Source organism: Fukomys damarensis, unplaced genomic scaffold (assembly GCF_012274545.1).
Source record: "Fukomys damarensis isolate Sample0158 unplaced genomic scaffold, DMR_v1.0_HiC HiC_scaffold_17, whole genome shotgun sequence".
NCBI classification, from domain to species: domain Eukaryota; kingdom Metazoa; phylum Chordata; class Mammalia; order Rodentia; family Bathyergidae; genus Fukomys; species Fukomys damarensis.
The window spans coordinates 77,251,809-77,275,498 of record NW_022900929.1 but is presented as its reverse complement, the minus strand read 5'-3'; the positions used below and the strand labels follow the sequence as shown (position 1 = coordinate 77,275,498).

At 47.2% G+C, this 23,690-nt stretch overlaps 1 protein-coding gene across 1 annotated transcript in view; it reads left to right on the top strand.

Moving 5' to 3' along the window:
* The window catches only part of Fbn1 (fibrillin 1), a 189,011-nt gene that overhangs the window by 77,691 nt on the left and 87,630 nt on the right, over positions 1-23,690 (top strand). The window contains exons 8-13 of the mRNA XM_010632676.2: positions 5,700-5,825; positions 11,003-11,161; positions 16,152-16,337; positions 16,933-17,076; positions 18,739-18,858; positions 22,373-22,498. Of these exons, the coding sequence (XP_010630978.1) occupies positions 5,700-5,825; positions 11,003-11,161; positions 16,152-16,337; positions 16,933-17,076; positions 18,739-18,858; positions 22,373-22,498 (861 nt within the window). The remainder of the gene's footprint in view (positions 1-5,699; positions 5,826-11,002; positions 11,162-16,151; positions 16,338-16,932; positions 17,077-18,738; positions 18,859-22,372; positions 22,499-23,690) is intronic.

Here is a 23,690-nt window from a genome sequence, read left to right as displayed (position 1 = left end):
TTTTTTGGTACCAAGGATTGAACTTGGGACCTTTCGTTTGTAAGGCAAGGCAGGTGGTGGAACCACTGAGCTAAATCCCCGGCCCTGGAATTATTTTTAGAGTTGGAGTTATGTTTAGATTATTGATCATCATACAGCTTATAAATTGCTACTGCATGCTTGACTGCTTTGCATAGTTATTTGAAATAGCTATAAAAATATGTCAGTCCTTTCTGAAACAGGGCTTCTTAGAAATGTTGGAGCTTTCAAAGAATGACAAAATCAAAAATCTCCATCAATGGCAAAATCTCTGTAGGTGAAAGTATTGCAGGAGCTGTGTTGTCGATCAGAGTTGGAAGCAGTGTTGTCACTGAAAGGGGCAGAAAAACTCACCTGGCTCCAGCCTTCGACTCTGAATAAAGGGTGCTGTATCTTGGCTTGGTTAAACGCCTTGGAAGTACATCCAGGGAGTGCTGACATTGGTTTCCTTTGGCTCTCAGTCCGGTGTTGATGATTCCATTGTCCTTTTATCCTGTGTGAAGGCTTTGATCCTGCTTTGGTGATGGTATTTTCTAACATTTGGAACTCTGAAATATTCTGGTATAGGTTTTCTGTGTCTTGCCTTTTGCTTAGACTAGTCAGTAAGTCAGGCGTGGTCTGGGGGTGTGGACAGACAGCAGACACACAGCAAATGCTCTGTCTGAGAGAGGTTCAAGTCCTTTTATTAATGCTGAGAAACCTATTATGATGGAAGTTTATCCAGTGGATCACAAAGTTTCATCCAGAGAATTGCTTAATCCTTCCAACACACACCAAAACATTTTCCCTGAGCTAAATATTGGAATCAGTAGCAAGATAAAAGCTTTTTTGCCCTCTGCCGTCTATTATTACATTGAATTTAGATAATTTTTTGCTTCTTTTTTATTTTTCTAGGCAAAACTGACCTTAGATGAGAAGAGCATGTTAGTCTTTGATGTACTTTGACCTCACAGCTGATCTGAACATAGTTGGCCAGTCTTGCTCAGCAGGAAAATCTTCAGAAAGCCCTCTGAGAATTCTTGCCAAGGCAGGGCCCTCCTTCAGTTCCCTTCTTCTCTTCCAGTCATGGGATTCTGTACGCCCCCGAGCAAGGCGGTCAGGCATAACAGCGTGGCTCTGAGCCCTGTGTGTTGGTCGGCTCACAACTTTAAAGGAAGAAAGGTTTATTCTGGCTCACACTTGCAGAGTTTTTAGTTCATGCTCACTTGGCCCTGTTCCCTGTGTGCTTGTGATGAAGCCGTATCTCATGGTGTGAGCAGCTAGCAGAGGAGCCCCGTTCCCCTCACTGGGAGAGGAGAGAAATACTAGAGTCCCAGTCTCCCTTTCAAGGGCGTGCTCCTGCGACCTATCTCACATAGTGTGCTTCCTGCGGCCCTACCTCCTGCAGTCCAAACCCTCCCTCCCAGCAGCACCGCAGGCTGTTGACAAAGCTGTCCACACACAGCCGTGGGGGCGTTTGAGACCCACACTGTGCACTTGTTCTGGTGCCTTTGCCATTACTTTGAGCGCCTTTTTAAACAGACCTCCCCCTTGGCTCAGAGAAGAAGAAATCAGGTACTTTTTATAGTAATCATTAGAAGTTCTGGGCCCGTCTGCTCTTAGATTCACAAGGGCTCGCCCACACTCCTTAGGTATAAGAAGGCTCCATTCAAATTGCTTTTCCTGAGATCTTCCTTCTGCAGAGGTCTCCCTTCCTTCTGACAGTATCTTCCTCTTCCCAACACTTAAATAAATACCATGTTGGGACCAAGGTTTATATGTGAGTAAATAACCACAGTGTAGGTACAGTTTAAGTATAGATGAACAAGCTGAAGTGATTAAGTAATAATCACAAAGTTTTCCTACATGCAGGAAGAAAAATTTTCACTCATTTGAGATTTATAGCTGTGATTTGGGAAAAGGGGAAGCAGAGTTCATGCCTACCTCCTTGTTGATTTTTCTGATCACTGGGGAGTGTATGTACTGAAAGAACACAAGAGCCTTTTCCTTTTGGAAACCAAGTTCCTATTTGCATAGGTTACTGTGGGAGGAAATTAAGAAATAAAAAGCATAATTAAGGGATTAAATTTTACTTCTGGAAGAAGTCTCTTGGATTCCTAATTAACCACTAATATTTTGGGATTTAGATTGTCAAGCCAGCCTTTAGCAATTAGAATAGCACTGCATGATGCATACGGCTTTTTAAAACATGTGGCTCTTAAATCCATGGCCTCCCTAATATGTGAGCCAGAAACCTCAGGACTTCTCCTTTCCAAAATAATGGCATATTTATCTGATGGCTCCGTGCTCTGAGGAGCTCTTATCCTGTGGGACACCAGGGAGAGTTCTGGGGACTGCCAAAGGCGAGGCTGCCTTCTCTGCAGCTGGCTGCCGCTCGTGATTCTTACAGCCTGAGATAACTGCTCCCAAAACAACAAGTTGAACAGAATCTACGGGACAGGCCAAAGAGCCCAAGGGTGAGGTCAACCTGGCCCGGTCTTGGTGGTCTCCAGTCCTCTCCATGATCTTAGACATATTAGTTACTGTCTCGGCGTTGCCTCAGCTGCCAGATGAGGAGGTTGAAGAGCATGACGCATGGAGGTTCTTACCAGCCCCGCCATCCAGGCTCCGCTTGTCGCTTAGTGGTTCCCAGGTCTAGGGTGGGAAGAATGTCAGAACAGAGACGGGAAGAGAGGAGGAGGAAGAGCAAGAGTGAAGGGCAGGGCAGCAGTGAGGGAGGGAGCCTGCTGCCTGCGTCTCTTCTCAGGGCTCCGGTGAGAGCCACCAAGCTTCCTTCCTGGCTACTTCCTGGTGGCTCTGCTGTCCCCTCCTGCCATAGAGAAGATAAGGAGAGGTGCCCAGAGCACGGGAATCTCTTTTCCAGCTCCCCCAGCTCCTGTTCTCTTATCACTGGCATTAGGTACAGACTGACTTACAGAAACAGTGAATGTCACCATTCTCAAGTTCCCTGTAACCTGGATTCCTGAAATTCTGTTCACGGGAGATAAACACAGAGGGATAAGACTTGGAGAAGCAACACGTTAAGGAGAATGCATTCCAGAGTGTAACTGCAACTTGGACGCTTTATCCTGGCCCATTGCTGTCCGGGACTTCTGAGATCACAGCTGCTGCTTCCATCATTTGGAAACAGCGGGGTGAGAAGCAAGGTGGTTTTTAGGGTCAGAGGCTGCAGGCACTAGAAGGAAGAGGGTGAGTCACCACGTAGGAGACTCAGATTCGCAGGTGTTTAAGCTCCTTTGGGTATAATGATTTGTCCTGGTTTCCCTGGATGTGCCTGGAAGTGAAGATGTGCCTCAGGCTGTTGGCCACTGGAGGAGAGTAGCTAGGTGGGGATTCCCTGACCCCTGCCAGCGACGACCTTGCAAATTTTAGGTCTTTTTGTGCTTACTTCCTGTTTCGCTTGCATCAGCTTCCTGACAGCTTCCATAGGGTGAGGGAGAGATGCCTGTGCTCCGGGAGAGAGAAAATCAGGTCCCATGATTACACTGTGAGGATCAGGTGAAAAGACATCAGCACGGAGACAGCGCCTGCCGCTCAGCACCCAGGAGAAGTGTCCTCAGTCTGCCCGTGGTTACCTTCCCTAAAGGGTGTCAGTCTAATCTAGCCGGCAGGTGAGTCCTCAGTCTGCCCGTGGTTACCTTCCCTAAAGGGTGTCAGTCTAATCTAGCCGGCAGGTGAAAGATATTTTCTCCTTCCTGCCGAAGTTAATTCTGTCTTGCCAGTAGCTTCTTTGGATAGTCACACATCTTAAAGTGGCATTAATCAGGATGGTAGCAGTCACTTGTATCGATGGGTTGAAGAAACGCTTTCTGATGGACACTGCCCCTCGCGCGCTCCTGGCAGGTGTTGTGTGACTTGGACATTAATGTTTAGGGATACTTTGAGCAGAGTAAAGTCTTCTTAATACTTTGGCCTTTCGACCATATCTTCTGTCCTTAAATGAGGATTTGAATGCTTTAGGCTCTTCATGAGTTGAGTGTAAGCACGGCTTGGGAAATAAATACAAAAGGATCCATTTTCAAGAGCTGCCTTAAAAAGTGCCTTTGAGCTATCATGCTGGTTCTTGAGCCATAAGCTTTGCCCTTGGAAGTTTCTTTGCCTGACTGCTTTGCTCCAGTGTAGTTTCCATCTGTTAGAATACAGTAAGCACCTTTAACGTCACACAGCGTTGCAGTGATAGCTGTTTCCGTTAGCATTGACTCAGGTATAGGCATGCAATAGTTTGTCTTAGCCTCTAGCCTAGCACAGAGGAACAGTGATTTTGCTTTTCAGAAGGTTCGACAGCATCCTTGTTCCTTGTGAGTCAGAGCAGACTTGAATCGGATCCACTTAGAACCCAGTTTGTTTTCCTGAGGAATGGCAGCCCTCACCCTGGAGAAGGTGCTCTTGCTTCTTGCTTCGAGGTCCTGCGTCTGTCTGAGTTTCGGCAGTGCCACCGAGCCATTGTATACTCCCAGGGAGCTGGGGCAAATCCCTCCTCTCCCTGGGTTGGTGTGGGTGGCCCTACTTGTTTGTCTTAGGGAGGAAGGCATGTAGATATATCCCCTGGGCCTGAGTTCCCTGCTAGCCAAAGCAGGATGTTCTTGAGTCCTTCTCTCCCCTTCCTGGTGCCACTGACCGAAGTGTGTCCACATGCGCATTTGGCTCTTGCAAAGCTCCCTTAGAGGAAGTGGTCAGATTTGTCCTGGGGTATGTTTATCACTTCCTTGGAGACCGGTAGTCTTGGGCTTGGAGGGCTGACCCCAACTTTGGCCTCCGTGGCATTCAGGATGTTTATTAGATGTCATAGGGAATGGAGGAAGGGAAGGGGGAAAGCAGGAGTATATGGACAGAAGCTGGGCTGTGGAGCGGCTGCCCCAGAGGGGAGAGAGGATGGAAGTGGCCTTCACAGTTGTCCCCCTGGGTCGGAGCAGTGGGCCCTTATCCCTCTCCCAGGATTTGCCATCAGGTGTGGGGTAGCTGGGGAGGCTGTGACCCTAGGCGAGGCAGCGTGCTATGGCCCAGGCAGTCCCAGAAGAGTCTGGGAGCCAAAGCCAGGCTCCCCATAGCCTCTCCACAACTGGCCCAGCCAGTCCTTCCAGGGAGGAAAATCTGAGCAGAGAACCCGCGTGCGCTGCAGGGCATTTCACCGAGCAGACCACAGAAACCCATCATGGGGGCTTGGGGCCGGGGACCCTGAAAACCCAAGGCTGCCCCTCCCTCTCTTCTGCTGGAGGTGACTAACTCTTGGCCGGCACTAAGGGCGTGAGGACATCTCTGAAGGATTGCTCTGCCTGCTTTGTGGGAAATCCGATTGAAAAGAAATTCAGGAAAGACGTAGCATTCGAAAGAACTAGGAGAGTTTAACTCAGAGCAAAACATGGAGTGAACATGGAAAACACAGCCAACAAAATGACACTGGGAATATTAGCACACTACAGTTATCTGGTGAAACGCTGTACACACTTTTAAATTCTAAAGATGGGTGAATTTATTTTACTGTGATCTCTTGGATTTGGTAACCCCCTGGGTAAATCTGTGCTGTGAGAAGTACCCCTCTTGAATGAACTATTCTTGCAGCCTTTATTCCGTAAAGATGGCTGTTTCCGGGGGTGTGATTGTGTGTGCTACTTCTGATTCCGCTACGAGGAGCCGTTTTATACCATGGTCTACAGACACTGAGGCTGTTCTTTATGTTGCAGACATCGACGAATGCAGCACCATTCCTGGAATCTGTGACGGGGGCGAATGTACAAACACTGTCAGCAGTTACTTCTGCAAATGTCCCCCTGGTTTTTACACCTCTCCCGATGGAACCAAATGCATAGGTATGTTTGATTACAGACCGTGGGCGTGGTGTGTACGTCAGTTCCACAATGAACATCTTTTGGAATAAGTTTGTTAAGGGGAAAATGTATCGAACAGTGGAGCATCGTCCTAAAGAACAGAAGCATCTCGCGGTTCTGTTTTGGAGTTCGTTGCCTCCATAAAAGGTCAGGAGGCCTCTGCGGTAGGTGGAGTCTAAGTTAACAGTGCCAACCGTGAAGCCACCCCTGACCCACCCTGTGAGCCCGGCCGTCACTCATTCCCCAGGGTCCATGTTCATTTAGGTCTGACATTTCACCATAACCCGTAATTGGTGTCCCTCCTTCCTGGCTTCTCTACAATCCATCTTGTCAGATTTATCTTCCTAAAATAGTAATTAAATAAATAACACTCTCACTAAAAAAATCCCTGGTAGTTTTCCACTGGGGCTTGGAAACTGGGGATTTTTCAGTCTTGTGTCCAGTGCATCTTTCAGGGGCTGTGAAGCCCTCCAGGGTTGCTAAGGTCAGAGACGGGGCTGGGGACGGGGACAGGGAAGGCTCCTGTCCCCACACTGTGCAGGGTCATTCTTCTGCTTCCGTTTAAGTTACCAATGAAATCAGCTGCTGCTTAAAAAATAGATTTGAGAGAGGCTGGATTTCACAGTTGCTAAGACTTCCTTTCAAGTCTAGTACTCTACAGTGAGATTCAGGTTCCAGAGGGTGTAGTCTGATTGCCACAGGGCCTCGCTCTCAAGTCGGTGACTTGACAGCACAGTTGGGCCTTCTCGCCCGTGTGGCCCGTTCCTTCGCGTTCCTTCACGCCTCAGTCACCCCGTCAGCCCTGTGGACACTCTTCTTCCCAAAGACCCCCTTTCCATACCTGTGAGGAGTCTTAGAAACTTCTAGAAACTTCTGTGAGGAGACTTAGAAAGTTCTCCCTTCCCCGAGGACACTCTTCTCATGATGGGAAGCCCGCGTGTCTTGCTTGTCTTAGCTTCCTGCCCAGGTTGCAAACTCTCTGTGAGGAGGAGTCAGTGCTCTCCTCTCCCTCCTGGTGCCCAGCACACTTTCTTGCATGTGCCAGGCCCTCGGTAAGCATTTGTTGAACATCAGAATGAGGGATCTGTTGTTGTTAGGTCAGAGCTAGCAAGCCTGTGGCACAGAGCCTTGGGGAAAGAGAAATGCTGTTGTTTTGATGTTTATTTCTGGTCCATATTTTCAGAGACACTCAGCTTCACATCCTCACCAGAGATTTCAGACAAAAATGGAATTGTGGGCAAAGTCCTGGATTCCTTTTCACTTAGTCACACGTGCTGTCTCCTGGAGTTGACATTTGAATAAGCACAGCTAGTGTGGGGGGTTATATCCAGAATTTCCCTAGAAACACAGTGGTGTCCAGATTGCCTGATGTCCCGGATCTGTCCTAGGCCTGAACTAGAGAGCAAGAATGACAAGTGCAGTTCCCAAGCTGCCCCCATTAGCAGGAGACCCCCAGTGGATAGGACCAGCAAAGGGTGAAGCAGGAGCTCTTCTCTTCCCGACCATAGATACTGTTTCTGAGACTCAAACACAGCCTCCAAACTGGGGTAAAAGGATTATAATATATTTACATATCAAATATATTCATACTGGCCTGGCATAGTGGCACATACCTGTCATCCCAGCACTCTGGGAGGCTGAGGCAGGAGGGACACAAGTTTGAGTCCAGCCTGGGCAAGTCAGCAGCTGAGTGAGACCCTATCTTGAAATCTAAAAAAGATTAAAAAGTAAAAAGACTAGGGATGTAGTTCAGTGCAAAGGCCCTGGGTTCAATCCCCAGCATGCTAAAAGACAATCGGTCAAACAAACCCAGTATGTATACATGTTGTCTTTTTACAAGGGAAGGAGGAAAGGAACTAAGATTCATGGCTCACCTCTTAGATGTGAGGTATTTAAATCCAGTAATTTAATGTTTGCAACCATATTGTAGATAGGAAGAAGCTGAGATTCAGAGAGGCTATGTACATAATTTGGGTCTGTGGGTTAAGCAGCAGATAAGAGAGGGAGCTGGGTTTCCTTCACGGGCCCGAGTCTGTAGTCCAGACTTCTGTGAACACTGGGAACTGTTAGCTTTCTTACCCCATTCCTAGGCAAGCACTGTCTCCTCCTTGGAATCTTATTGTAGCAGCAGTGAGCAGCTTGCTAAAAAAATGATCCAAGGAACACTTCTACCTTTTCTAACAGTCATATTTCTGTCCAACCACAGAGAACCCTTGCTTGCTTGTACGTTGGTTGCTTGGAATAGAAATCCAATAGAAAACAAATAGAAATCCCTATATATAGACAGTGGTGTGTGATTCCTTCTCTATATATTTTATAACCATGAAATCCCTGCTGTTATCATCTGCTCCCATATTCTGACTCTCTCAGACTTTCGCAGTCCAGTTGTCCGCTAAGCCTGTGCAGTATCACGTATTTTTCTGGGATTTTCCTTTGGTACTCGATCATATGTCATTTAGGGTTTTCCTTTCATAATGATAATGTGCTGTATCTCTTCAGCGAGGTGCCATAGGATATTCTGTCCCCGTGGTGGCTCTCACAATGCCTAGGCCCTGATTGGACCCAGCAGTAGTGTTAATGACTGGCTTGGAGAAGTCTAGGATGGCCTGAAAATATCAACCTTTATTTTGGTATAAGTGATTTCTGGGTCCTGTGAGTAAAGGCCACATGATTCGGGAGACAGGAAAGAGGAAAGTTCCCTATTCCTTTTCTGCCAGATGTGTTTGCTAGGATAGATTTAAGGTGAGCGAAGACTCTGTGACTCCTCCTGCTTCCCTTATGTCCTCCAGTTCCTGACAGTCTTTGCCCCTGGCTGCTGTGGTTCTTCAGATTATCCCAGAACTACCGTTTGCCTCTGTGCAGAGTGATCCAGCCCCAGAACAGACCTCCTCCGGCTACAGCTCTGCTGCCGGAGGGATGGGGAGCTTCCGGCTGGTGTGCCTCGGGGCTCAGGTCCTCAGATGGTCCTTCCCTTCAGTTTTTGCTTTCCTTCTTCGCTTACAGGTGTTCTTTAAAATTAAAAATTGTGTAACTGAGGGGCCGCGGATTTAGCTCAATGGTGCCACTGCCTGCCTCACAAGCACAAGATCCTGAGTTCAGTCCCTGGTACCAAAACACAGAAAATTGGGTAAATATGTATTTTTAAAACAAAGTTTTTCCTCCACCACCACACCACCCCCAAACAGAAAAAGAAAATAAATGCAAAATGATTATTGTATGGGCAGGTGCCACTTGTAGGTGAGGAACTGCCAGTAACCCAAATGTAACTTGTCATTTTTTCAGCCCCAGTATTCATGATTTTGATCAAGCATCTCCGACCCAGTTATTTAACGTATTAGTCAGCCAGATGGGCAGTAATGCAGTATCGTACTTAATTTGCAAGATGATAGACATTATGCTATTAAGAGTTTACTGTTGGCGGCTGTGGTCCCATTTTTGCTCTGAAGGGTAGCCCATGCTGAAAATTATATGCACAGATCACATAATTTGGTCAAGTGTTTACACTGGGTTTTGACCACCAAATTCATTTGAAGCTGGGATATAAGCCAATTTTGAGTAGCTCTTCTCAACTCTTTAACAGCCTTTGGTTTCCATGCCCCAAATATTTACTAAATGAGTATGTAAGGTATTGGTGGCTTTCAGGCATTGCAAATTAGGAAGCAGGAGCTTGGGTTTCCCCCCGTCTTCGTGGAGGATGGGGCTGCAGAGAACACACTTGTCTGTTCCCCCTCTCCAGATGTTTGTCCTGGGCCAGACTGGAATTCAGCTTATTCTGACTCTTTGCTGAGACTATTAATCCAACCAGAGGCTTAGGAACTGGAACCACAGGAAAATTCTGGAGGGTGCATTGGTGTTTGCTGGTGGTTTTAAGTACTTTCTGAAATAATCTTGTATCTGTAAAGCTGACTCGTGGTTGGCTTTTATGGTTTGCATAGGTTTGTTCTTGCCTTCTTCACTTGATGCTACATAATTTAACTTTTTCTAGATTGCTTTATTTTATTTCGTTTTATCTGCTTATTAAAACTTTCAAGATTCTAAGACTTGGTGTTCTTAAGAATGAGGTAAATGATAATTATTGGAATGACCCTCTGCAAGCACATTTGATGTTTAATATTCAGACTTGGAGGTCACATGGGGAAGGATTTTTTTAAAATGCATTCTTCACTTTATGAAAGGATTTACTGCTTATGTTCTTTCATATGACTGGCATATTTTAAATATTCAAACTGTATTTTGTGTAGACTATATGGAGATGTATTTTATTTGAAGACAGGTGTAGCATGAACGTCTTCCAGGTAGATAAAGGTGCTTCATTCTGCTACCTGCCCCCTCTGTTTTACAGTAATATCCCAAATGATTTTCCCATGTCATGTGCTCGTTTTGAACAGCGTCGGGTGTTGCCATAACAGACGTGACTTAACCCAATAAAAGTGATGCATAGAAATGTATCTTATCATGTTGCTTTGCTAAGATACCTTTCCACAAAAATCAAAACCAAGACCAAAACCAATCTTCTAGATCTGTTGTGTCCCATAGAACTCAGAATTTAGAGTTGTTTATATTTTGAACATGTAAATACTCAGAGCCTTGGAAAAAATCTGCTAAGGCCATAGGACAAAAGAAAATCTTGATTAATAAGCATTCTATCTGATTGTAAAGTAGCTCTTTCTTAAAGAAACCCTCACAAGTCTGACTCACAGTTTTGGCCTGCAAAGTAAGAAAGATCCTTTAGAAATATGGATCATAGTATAGACTTAGTGTTGTTTTAAAATGCATTTACAGAAATATTTGCCTAAAGTTTTTTAATTAAGTAGTTGGAAACCGAGGATGGCCCAGACTCCCTTCCGTATAGACAGATCTTTGTGAGTAATTAGCTGGCATCACTGGTGAGTTTCTGGGTCTGTCTTTTCCTTCGGCACATCTGGTTTGAATCATTCGTTCCCACCTTGGGTACGGAATGTGCGGCTTCGGCCAGGTGCACACAGGGGCACAGGTGTGAGGCCCGGAGCTGCTGACTGACCGCTCAGCCTGGCATCTTCCCTTCCAGAGGGCAGAGGTGACTTGGTCCTGCCACGGCCCAGTGCACTGGGGAGGCTCCGAGGTCGGGAGCGTTGCCGTTGCAGGCTTGGCCTCAACAGTTGTGTTTCTCTGGCCCTCAGATGTTCGCCCCGGGTACTGTTACACGGCGCTGGCAAACGGCCGCTGCTCCAACCAGCTGCCGCAGTCCATCACCAAGATGCAGTGCTGCTGCGACGTCGGCAGGTGCTGGTCTCCTGGGGCCGCCGTCGCCCCAGAGATGTGTCCCATCAGGTCAACAGGTAAGAGCTACCGAGTGGCCCACAGACGCTTGCGGCGAGCGTACGGGAGGCAGATGTGAGGGAGACGGCTTAGTGCTTCGGATCCCAGGAGGTGGAGGAGGTGACGTCCCGGGGTCTCCCCACATCACGCTTGGGGAAAATGCCGCGGTCTGGGCAGAAAGCACTGTCAGGAGCTTCTTCCTTAGCGCGCTTCCTTGCACTGCGTAGCAGCCTTTACAGGATGTCCCCGCTCCTCCTCCTCTCTCAGGCACTGTGTCTCTCCTCTAGTACTCCCAGGCTCCGCGGGGTGGAGCCCCGCTTGTCCAGACCGCACGTTTCCTCTTTCCCTAACATTTGAAACCCTCCTTTCTTGTTGCCAAGTCCTGTTGAGTTTTGCCCTTCACAGCCTCTCTTTCATCTGTCATATTCCTTTCATTTCCACTAAAAGCTGATTTTCTTCCACCCTGAACCATTGGTGCGGCCCCCAGTGGGTCCACGTGAGATTCACAGCTGCAGCCTGCGTTTCCCACAGACCGACTCATCTGAAGTTCGGTTTAGAAAGGATGTCCGGGGAAGATGTAAAGAGCGGAGTCCAGAAAAATCTCCGCAGGATGAACGAACCCAGGCCGTCTTCAGTGGTCTAAATCATCCTTTCTCTGCAAAGAAAATTTTATCAGTGAGCATAGCAGTGAAAGTCTCTACGTTGAATCCCTGTTCATCTTTTAACTGTTCTTTACAGTAGCTTGATTTTCTAATTATAGGATGAGTGTTCTTCGAATTCCGTTTGAGCGATTCTGAACTCCCCCACCCCCAGCGCTTCTGCTCAGCTCTGTCCTTGCTTGTTTTGTCCTCTTGTGCGATAAGGACCTAGTCAGAGGACCACCTGCCCAGGAGATCCCCAGAACAATATGCCGAGGGCGTTCCGTCTTCCTCGTGTTCTGGCATCGCTGCTGTGTACTTTTGCCGGGCACAAATCTGCGTTGCTCTCCTTCGTTCCCACAGGCGTGCGTGTGCTGCTCTTCACTAACCCACGAACCGCGTTTTAGGGTCTGGTTTGTAATCCCGTATTTCTCACGCTTTCTTATCCCTGCGCAGGATTTAGCACAATCCTACAGATAGGAGACATTCGGGTGGGGTGAACATCGTATTTAGTGCCATTTTCTCCACCGATTCTAACAAACTGCCAAGCTTTGAGGCTCTCTGTAATCAGATTCCTGAAGTGTGTGCTTAAATTGAGACGTTTAGGGAAGGCTGTGGACGTGAGGATGGGGAGACGCAGTGCTAGAACTTCAGTCTGCTGCTCACCAGATGGAAATGGCCCATCCTCAGGGCTACAGACCCGCTGTCGATGTTACTGTGAAATTTCTGTTTAGTAAATCGGACGCAAGCTTAAATACTGCATCGTTTCTCTCATATGAGAAACCCAAAGCACAAGTGAAGTGAAGAGCAAAATAACAGACTGATGAAGGAAACGGGAGATAGATCTTTTGCATATGGGAAGGGAAGCCAGAGACCAAGGGTGGCGCTTGAGGAGGAGAAGAGGAGGAGGATGGTAAAAGATTTCAGATGCACTGCCTGCAGGGAATGTGATCATTATATGTCGCCAACATGAGCTAAAATACGGAACTAATGAAATAGGGGGAGGGGATCCAGAGATGGAGGGAGGAGGATAGACAGGGGAGGGGAATAAAAAGAATCAGAAATGTTAAGTACATGTGCTCACTTCCTGAGGTGAATGGAAAATAAACACCGTAGGATGCAGGTGTCTTAATTCTGTCTGGTTTGCTGTCTGTGGCCTACAGCAGTAACCCATCCTCTTTAGTTTACTGTAGGACCAATTTTAGGATCAGTGTTTGGAAGCACCCAACTTCTTCCTAAACATACCATTCAGGTTTCGAGAGAACTGCTTTTTGTTGTTGTTGTTGTTGTTGTTGTTGTTTTTTGGTTTTTTGAGACTGACCTGGAACTCACAATGTAGCTCAGGCTGGTTTTAAATTCACAGCGATCCTCCTGCCTCAGCCTCCCAAGTGCTTGGATTATAGGCATGCACCACCACGCCCGGCCAGAAAACTGCTTTTTAAACACATGTGTCATCTTGGGATTCTGCAGTACAGGAATACCTTGGTTCATGAACCCTTGTCTGTGAATAGTTCAGTTCACAAACGGAAGCCTCGAGCAGAATTTTGCTTCCATTTTCAAACTGCTTCGGATAAAGAACACAGCTGCATCCCTCTTCCCCAGAGTCATGGACTGAATCAAGTTCATGTTTTGAGGCACCACTGTATTTCTGCGGGTTGCTGGTCCTGAGCCCTTGATAGCAAAGAGAGGCCAAGAACAGGGGTAGGCACCGTCAGAAGACCTGTTTCAGGACAAAGCAGGAGACCTGGTGTCTGTGTGCGGCTTTGCAGGGAGCAGCTCTCCTGACAAATCACCGCAAGCTACGGGACGCTGAGAAGGGCTTTGGGGGAGGCAGATTGACGGGGCAGAGTCATTCGCAGGTGGGCTTTTGTTTGCTCAAATGTTGCAGGACCGGGTGCTCCTGACTGCTGGGCTCTACCTGTAGCAAGTGATGCTACAGGAAGGGTTGTAAATTAGTCAGCTTTCAGCTGTTCTACAAAACAGTCAGCATCATCTGTGAGTCCCATGGAGAAGGAGAGAGAAAACCAGCTAAACCAAATGAGCCCCAGTTGCCGATCCTGGGTGTAAAGGGCTTCTGGGGAAAGTTATTAATCTGCACAAGGCAGGAAGCAGCATAGAACCCAGCGTGATGCACTCTCCAAGAGGGGTAAGACGAATTTAATGGCATTCTTTTCGTAGTATACCCACCTAATTGGCAGGAATGCCGATAAGCTGCCCGATTGTTTTCATACAAATCCTAAAAGAATTAAAAAGGACAGGATGCATGCGTTATTGCAAGTGCTTGGAAACAAAGCAAGTGAGTTCCTTGGTACAGTTGCCGCTCTCTTCAATCCAGCACACAGTTGATGAAATCCTCTTATGTGTAATTTGCAGGCTGGGCTGAGCACGAGAATTAATTATGAGTCGTGTATGATCCTTGACTTCAAAGACCCCGCAGTCTCAGCAGTAGTAATTTGGCTGAAGCAGGGACCCTAACGCTGTAGGAAAAATCTTAGTTTGTGGCATCCCGAGTCAGGGAAACATAAACAATCTAAAAATCCTTCCCGTATACACTTGGATGCTACAGGGTCTCTGCCAGTTGTAATTCCAGAGAGCTGGTAGTTAAAACATAGTAATGGAATTCTCTGAAAACATAAACTGAGCTCAGTTGGAAATGTGAAGTAGGACAGAAGAAGTGCGAAAATGGCCAGCAAAGGACAACAGAGTACATTGCACCCTGGCGTATTTAGCCGCCGGTAAACCGTGTTCACGTGCCATGAGGTTGTACTGTGCGTGAATTTCAGTAAGATGTGTGACCGCGTCTTAGAATTTTTCCAATTTTAGTCCACAAGGAAAAGAAAGCGTCAGCCTAATTCCTATTCGTGGGTGAAAATAGTATAGAAAGGAACTATGGGGGAATCATGGTGTGACTGTGATAATAAAATTATCAACATTCTGGCATGCTTAAACATCGCATGTTTAAAATCACATGCTTAGTTTATACAGCACAACTGTGACAAGCATGGCTTATGTGTGGAAGAGGACGATGACAGACTGCGGCTATTGGTGGAAAATATGAAAATGAATAAAGTGAACACGCTTGGCAAAAACAGGATATTATTGAAAAATACCTTTGAGAGGCACAGAGAAAATGTGCCACAAAAGTAAAGCAGGTTCCTTCTGATGAAGACTTGGCATTGTGAAAACGTGCAGTTGTGGGGAAACGGGGTGCAATCGGCGTGTGCTCTTTGAGGGGACCCTGAGCAGCACCAGCACAGACCCAGGTCCTCCTGGCGAGGACCACTTCTCTGTCCTGTTGGCCCAGTCCTCAGGGCTGCGCTCCAGCCTCCTTTCTCCTTTCCGTCCACCCCTCACCAGAGCTTGCGCTGCCTCCTTCCCTGGGCTTCACAGTCTTCTCCTAACTGCTGTGTGAGGTCGGCACTTCCATGGCCGGACATCTCCACACTCAGGTGTTCACTCTGGAGCTGGGTTTCTACCCACCAGACCCACTGCCCTGACAGTTCTGCCCTATTACTAAGGACAGCATCCACCTACCCGATCAACCAGAAACAAGAAGAGCTAGAAGTCATTCTCACTCCTTGTTCCCTCAGCTCTGGTATCACCTTCCTCGCCAAATGATTCCCTTTCTCTCTAGAACATGCTCCGGCAAATCTGCCCACTCTGACCCAGTTCCATCGCTGCTCCCTTGTCCACCTTTGGTCTTCTGCACACTCCTTGTCTCCCTGCAGTTCATTCTGCATGTCATGGACAGTGAGCTTCCTTGGGTACTGGGGATTGAACTTGGGACCTTGCACTTGAGAGGCAGGTGGCAGAACGACGGAGCTACATCCCTGGCCCTGAGAATGTGAGCTTCTGAAAGAGTTCCTCTGATCACATCCCTCCCTTGCTGGAGACCTCTAGGGGCTCCCCACTGCCCAGAGCTTTCACAATGAGTGCCATCCCCAGCCATTTAGAGACAGGGTCACTAAACCGCTAAATTGCCCAGGCTGTGTTCCAGTTGCCGTATTCCTGCCTCAGCCTCCCAGAGTGCTGGGATGACAGGCTTGCACAGGCATGCCCACTTTGAATCAAAGCTATTTTGTGTCTCATTGAAGCTCTGTGGAATCTGTAAGTAGGACCAGATGGAGAAAGTGGGTGAACCTTGATCTAGATAAAGCTTTCCTGGGTTTGGGGGCCAAGCACAAGCTCTTGAGAGTTTTTGGTTATTGCAGTGAGGCACTGTAAGTGGGAATGGAGTCAGTTTCTTCGCTTTTCTCTGACTGACTCATGTGCCTTACAGACCCAGTTTATCCACAGACCCCTTTTACAAGATCTCTTGGGGTCTATGATGTCAGCTACAGTTCAGCTGATCGTGTTGTGTTCTGTTTTTCAGAGGATTTCAACAAGCTGTGCTCCGTCTCTATGGTGATTCCTCCAAGGCCAGAGTATCCCCCTCCACCCCTCGGCCCCCTCGGCCCCCTTTCTCCTGTCCAGCCCATTCCTCCTCACTTTCCTTCTGGACCTGTCGGTCCAATCCCTCGGCCGCCGGTGGACTACCCGTACCCATCTCGAGAACCACGTAAGAATTCAGAAGCCCCCTAGTAGTTTTTCTTGCATTCCTCAGGTTTGAATTTTTGTTTTTGCTGCTTTATTCATTATGTACGTTTACCAATGATTAAATTAAATTTTTAGCTTATGTAGTGTTATATACGTGTTTTTCAATTTTCCTGTTGCACAGACAAAAGTTGAAGTCTTGTATTTTCCAGAGATTTATGTCATTTTGTTACTGATGTTTTCAGCCAGAGGCAGGAGGGTTAGGGGAGAAATTGAAGTCTGAGTCACAGGGTGAGTTAATAGCAGAGGAGATACACAGTTAAACTCTGGGTGATATTGCCTGCAAAGCAGCTTTGTGAGTAATTAACTGCCAGCATCTCACCACCTGTCATTTCCCCAAACTGGAGGCTTGAGAGTGGCGTGGTGCATGGGCCAGGAGAAGCAGCACGTGGGGTCCCAGGGACATTCGCTCTGTCGGTGCACCTTTAGGGTGACCTTTACACAAAGGTCATCCTCTTTCCTTTAGACCCAGCATCGTGTCCACTGCTGAACGATGCAGTACTGGTGAGAGTTGTTGTCATCGCAAATGATATTAATGGGGTTCACTGTTCTTCTTCCAGTGGTGGTGCCGTTCAATATCACCACCGATTACTGCCAGTTGGTCCGCTACCTCTGCCAGAATGGACGCTGCATTCCCACGCCTGGGAGCTACAGGTGCGAGTGCAACAAAGGCTTCCAGCTGGACCTCCGGGGGGAGTGCATCGGTATGTGGTCTGTTGCTCAGGCCAGGAGGCCTCTGGGATTTATTCCCATGACTGTACTGGTTTTTCTGTTGTTCCTGAACAACTTACCTTGAGCTTAGTGGCTGAAAACAAGACAAATGTATATTATCTTTCGGTTCCATGGATAAAAAGCCCCGTGCAGCTTTGAAGGGGCTGAAATACACATGGTGACTGTGTCTTTGGGAAACTCTCAGGGAGAGAGCGCATTTCTTTGCTTTTTCTGTAGGGCTTCATGGCCCCTTCCTTTATCTTTGCAGCCCACAGTGTCGCCTCTCCACATTTCTCTCTGCCTCGAGTTTTCTCTTTCAATTCCCTCTTGCACATTTAAAGGCCTCTGGGGTTAAATCGGTCCACCTGTACAACAATTTAAGAGCCTTCCCTTGTCAAAGTCAGTGGATTAGCAATCTTAATTCCATCTGCAACTTCAGATTCCCTTTTACCATTGTAATGTATTCCCAGGCTGTAGGATTAGGATATGAATACAGTTGGGGGGCTGCAGTCTGTCTGCCACAGTGTACAGTGTATCCAAGGCTTGCTGCTAACTCCAACCTAAGTCATTTTATCAAATGCCTGACACCCATTATGACATTCTGCATATTTTACTAAGGTTAAGTAGGTAACTTACCAGCTTTCTTTAGTTATTCATTAAAAGCTGACGAAAGAAGCCTCATATCATTGACAAGTGTTGTAAGCTGTTGGAAAGAACACGTGTAACACAAGAATCATCAATTTGTTGGGTTGAATAAAATCATCCAGTTGATACTTCCTTTGTTTCCAGAAAATAAATTCATCTCTGAGTCAGTTCCAGTATAAATTCCACTTCTGTCACTGTGGATCAGTTCATGCTTTTGCAAGCTGTTTCATTTCCTTCTAGCAGTCCTCAGAGCTGGGGAGGAGAGGGAGCATGCAGCTCAGGGTGGGGCATGCTTCTGCCCCTGAGATACACGTGGACAGGTGGGTTGTTTTCACTCACAGGGTTATTGCCCCTTCTGATACTGATTACTCTAAGCATTAGTGGGAGCCATCATGTTGAGGAGTCTGGGGTGGTGGCGGACTCTGTGGTGGGTGACAGGCACACTTGAATCAACAGTTGCTTCCTGCTTTGTTCTGACATCCTCAACAGAGCTCAGCAGCGGGCCTTAGATACAGGGAGACCTTCTTTTGTATTAAAAAAACACAGAGCATAGAGAGATACTCAGAATCCTATCCAGAAGCTACTTCTGGAATTAAAATTAGTCTGCTTGGGACTGGGGATTTAGCTCAGTGGTTCCAGCATCTGCCTCGCAAGCACGAGGACCCGAGTTCGATCCCTGGTACTAAACAAACAAAAAGTCTACTTGATTTTCTTAGGCCAAAGTTTAAATGGGTAACTTCCATCTCTCATGGAAGAGAAAATGATTACTAGCTTGGAGCATTGAGTTGCTGTGCACTTGGAATTTGTCTCTGAAAAATGATGCACGAAAATGAAACACTGCAGCTGCTCAGCCAGGCTCCCCATGGTGAGAGACAGTGCGCTGCAGTGGAAAGGAAGAGGATCCTTTCTTTACGCTATTTGTTTCCTGAAAGGAGCACGCCTTATATGTACAGTTGCAGGACCATGAGCTGTTGCTTCTGATCTCTCACTCACCTCACTGTGTCCTGCAGATGTGGATGAATGTGAGAAGAACCCTTGCACGGGGGGAGAGTGTATCAACACGCCGGGCTCGTACACCTGCCACTGCCGTGCTGGCTACCAGAGCACGCTCACCAGGACGGAGTGCCGCGGTATGTCTCCCTGCGGGTTGTGGGGTGTCCGTGCCAGAAGAGGGCTGGGGGCCTTCGGTGGACTTTACATGACTCATGCGGGAGAAGTCAGTCTAGTCTCACTGCCTTTTGCACTTTCTTCCAAATATTGTCACCCTGAAGATGGTGCCGCAAGACCAGGCAAACACTGGGTTATTTGAAAAGCGACTTCTGTGCCCAGGGGAAATAACCATCTTATGTTCACTTCCTTTCCTGTCTCATCACTACTGACAGTTGGTTTTCTATCTGGGAACCAAGGACTTCAGTTATTCTTTGGGTCACAGAACCTAAGGACGAATGTAGGCGAAACTGCATTTAGTTTCTTTATGTAAAGGTCTACAGGACACGGACATTCTCTCCAAGTCCTTGCTGCTTGTTATTATGGCCAGCAGCTGTGTCACCTGGTAACTGGTTAGAAATGCAGGATCTTCAGTCCCACCGGAGACCTCCTGAGTAGGGATCAGCATTTGAACAAGATTCCTCCATAGTCTTTGTGCTTATTAAAGTTTGAGAAGCACTGCTATGAATGTCCTTTCCTAAAAAATTTCCTTCAGATTCATTTGCTAATCAATGTATTACGCCATTCAACATGGCTTTAATTAAATGACACGTATTATGCCTCTGGGACAGAAATAAACAAGATATACTGTCTACCTCAAAGGAACTCAAATTTTTAATCTCTGTGTATAAATTTGGCACAGGCTGAGCTGTGCCATTAATGTCGTAAAGGCAGATAAAAATAAGCAAATTCTTAAAATCAAATACCAGGAAAAGCAAAGAGGTTTATCGCATGTAAAACTTGGAAGCTGTTAATCAGAGGTAATTTTATTTGCTTCCGTTAACAAAAATTGTTCATGTTAGTTGAAGAAGTCCCATAGAAGTTTTAACTTTTACCAGTGAACTGGTTTCAAAGTCTCCTGAGTTTGGCTCTGATTTGGAGATATATCAATATATTTGGACATATTACATAAAAATGGTAATTTTGAGGAAAAAAAAAAAGCCTGGAACATAGCATTTCAACATGCTAATAATTCTATTAATGGCTTAGTAACAATTATGACTCTGAATAGGTTGAATATTTAACCAAGTTGAGAATCTTCTTAGTATTATAACTATTGATTAATTACTAATAATAAATTAATTAATAATTGTACAGACTATGTCCTGGGCACATTGCAAAAGTAGAAAATAAGGTATTTGATTAAGGCACTAACCAGAGACTTCCCTGTAAAATAAGCCAAGAGGAATTGCTTTTGAGAGGACTCATCAGTGGCAGGGACCAGGCAGGGTCAGTGCAGACAGTGAAGACTGAGGCTTAATTTACCAGAGGTGAAGACTGATCTGTGTACCTAGAACACCGTCTTCTTTAAAAAAAAAAAAGTCATTAACAATTTTATGAGTATGTGTTAATTTTACAAAATAGTGCTTTTCAGCGTGCTGTTTCCATCCGTGCAGTGCTGTTGTGATCTTGTCCGATCCCTTATGCCCACCTTGCTTAACGACGGCCTCCTTCCTTTTGCCTGTCACGTTTCTCCAGGTTCTACCTGTTAGGGAGAACGTGTGCCCTTGCCTTTGTGAGCCTGGCTTCTTTTGCTTCACGTGATCCCCAGTCCCCTCCATTTTCCCGCACGTGATAGGGCTGTGTTGTCTTCTGTGGCTGAGTGGTGCCCCGCTGTGTGTATGTAGAAGCCACGGTTTTATCTGCTCGCCTGTTGATGGCACCTATGTTGGCCCCGTCTCATGGCCGCTGTGACCCGAGCTGCGGTACACACACGTGTTAAGGGTCCGAGAGTGGACCTGACAGGGGCTCAGTGTATCGTAAACCTGAGAGGCCAGGAACACGCTCATGCTGTCCGGTCGACGGAAGTCACCAGGGAAGGGCCCAAAGTACTGTGTCCTTAGCCGAAAGGAAGCGTGAGAAGGGCCAGAGAGGGGACAGAAGAGAAACCCAGACGCAGTGGAGGGGAACTTGGATTGGAGGCTTTCGTAAGGCCTGGGAGCCTCTTGACATTCAGAAATTGGTGAGGAGAGAAAAAGATGAACTCTTTGTGCTGTTTATTTTAACGTTGGGCCTCAAATCCGATTCCTAAAAAAACAGTCTGGTCGAGAATATGTGGCTTTTCCTAGTTTTTTGGAGCGTGGAGTAAGTCAGATTTTAGCAAGGATTAAGAAATAAAAGAGAGAGAAAAAGCTCATAGGCTGTTGGCGCAAAGATCAGACAGAAGAGAAGCCCAGACGGCCTCAACTAGCCTGGTGATTCGCGTGGAAACCACTGTGGGAGCTGCCCCAGAGGGGGAGTGCATCTGGCGGTCAGACTCGGGCAGATGGAGGGACAGACCTGCCACCAGGCACAGCCGGGCTGGGCCGGGTGAGTGCGGGTGTTGTGGGGCTCGGGCGCAAGGGAGACCCCATCCAGCCCTGTGCAGGTGGCCCACCCTCCGGAAGTGAGCCCTGGGGGTGGTTTTCTGCTGTGGAGACAGTCTGTATGCGTCTTGACACTCATCCTGTCTGCGGCCCTCCAACAGTGGGGAGGCAGATCCTGCAGGGAACCACGGAGGCGGATTCCGTGGGTAGATGAGAGCGCAGATCCAGGTTATCTGAGTTCTCGTCACTGTGAACAACACTTCCTGGTCAAGTCCTGTTGTTTGCTTTGGCGCAATATGAAACACAATAGGAAAAAGGGGAAAATCCTAATATTTTACTGGATAAAAAGAATACTCATCAAATTACTTAAAAAAGACTAAGACTATATGAGCAGTTAACTTGGACCAGAACTACCCTAAGGAAGGTAGATGACCTGTAGTCTTGTGATTCATGGTTTTCAGGGGGAGTAAAGTAGTTTTTATTAATTTAACATTTCTGTTTTACTATTCTGATAGAGTTTGGCCTGCCCTTTTAAAAGGGGGCTGCAAGGAAGGGTAGTAGAGTGGGCAGATGTGATCGGGTGTTATATGTGTATGCAGTTTTTTTAAAAAAAAAACGAGGATCAGTTCTTTAATCACTGGGTTGACTGATACCAGCCATGGCTCGGATAAGTCGTGATCTGTCCGGACTCAGTGAATTAGTGAGTCAACTGGTGACTACTCTTTGTTGACAGAATTGAGGTTTAAGAAGTCTCAGTAGCAGCGAGGCTGGATTGGATATGATGGTGTGGGCTTGTCTCCTGACCTGTGAGTTTCAGACACCCATGGCCATGCGTGCCACACTCCGGGGTCACCAGTTTATGTTGAAGAGCATTAGTGAGTCATCGCACCCCAAAGCTCAGGGCGTGAGTTAGGGAGAGGAAGGAAGGAGACGGAAAGCAGTTTGCGGTGTTGTTTCTAAATTTGCAGTATCAGGGATTGAGCCCAGAGCCTTCAGGCTGAGCTGCCTCCCTCCCAGCTCTTCTGGCATTTTCATTTTGAGACAGAGCCACCCTGAATCAGTCGCTGAGCTGCCCCGCGAAGACAGCCTTAAACTCCCTCCTGCTGTGTCTTCTTTCTTCCCTTTGGTGCAGACATCGATGAGTGCTTGCAGAACGGCAGGATCTGCAACAACGGCCGATGCATCAACACTGACGGCAGCTTCCACTGTGTGTGCAATGCGGGCTTTCATGTCACGCGGGACGGGAAGAACTGTGAAGGTGAGCGGGCGCGCGGGGCTGGGCCGCTCCCACTCGTGGCCGGGACAGAGCCCGGTGCCCCGTGTCCACGGTGCCTTGAACTCAATCCGCGAGTCAAGCACTTAACCCCAGTGGGAAGAGCGCTGTGCTGCTGGAACCTCTGTAGCAGAAATCGCGGCTTCCTACTTTTACGCACTCAGAATTTGTGTGTATATTCGCAAGCCCAAGTATTCTCTAGTCACCGTGGTCCTTTTGTTCACAGTGGCTGCCTGATAACAAAAATACTGCTGATCAGTACCGAGAGTGGGTGCTGGGAGCTAGGCTTCTCTGCTGCTCTGAGCCCTCACCTCTTGGCTGTTGCGAAGTTTCATTATTTCACCTCCACCGGGTTTTCCTACCTGGCTGTTATGGATGTGTTTCCATGTTGCAAACCTTTAGAAAAAGTGAAGCATGATCATTGTCATGTTTTCCAGTGTCTTGGGGAAGGATGTAGAGAATCTGTTCATACGTTATAAGATTTTCAAAATTGTTTTTAGAAACATTTTTGGCAGAACGTTGTCGTGGTGAGTCCACTCAGAGACTTTAGTGCCAGCATTTGGGGTTGAGGTAGAATCCCGTTGGAAGGGAGGGAGGGACCAAGCAGACAGGTGGGGAGAGAGGAAGCAAAGAAGGAAGGAAGGAAAAGAGGAAGGGAAGGAGGGAGGCCCGTAACTGCTGTGACCTGACTCCAGCCTGTACCTGTAAACAGCACATCTGTAAGAGCAAAAGCCTCGCAAAGCAGCTGTAACATTAAGTAAGAGAACATGGCAGTGGCTTTAACAATCGTCCCCACGATTAAGGGTCCCTAAGGGTTTAGCCGGCTCAGCTATGCTCTGCAGTCCAGTCTTGCATTTTAAAATCTAATTTTTTTTAAAACCACCATTTAAGGTTGCTTCAAAGCACATACACGCTGTCGTCTGGTGTCTGCTCTTTATAGAGGCGGGACATAGCCTAGGTACATTTATAGTTCGCCCGTCAGTCTTGACTTATGTCAGCATATGGGAAGCGATATGAATCCGTGAAAAAAATAAGCCAAGCAGGCTCTGAGGCCGGTTGCAGTTTGTGAACACCCGGTGTTTGTACTCACCCGGTCACGTGTCGCGGACTTTGGATGGAATTAGCTTCCGGCCGCGCTGGGTCCGCCCCAGGTGCTCGTCCTCGGCTGACCCCGGAA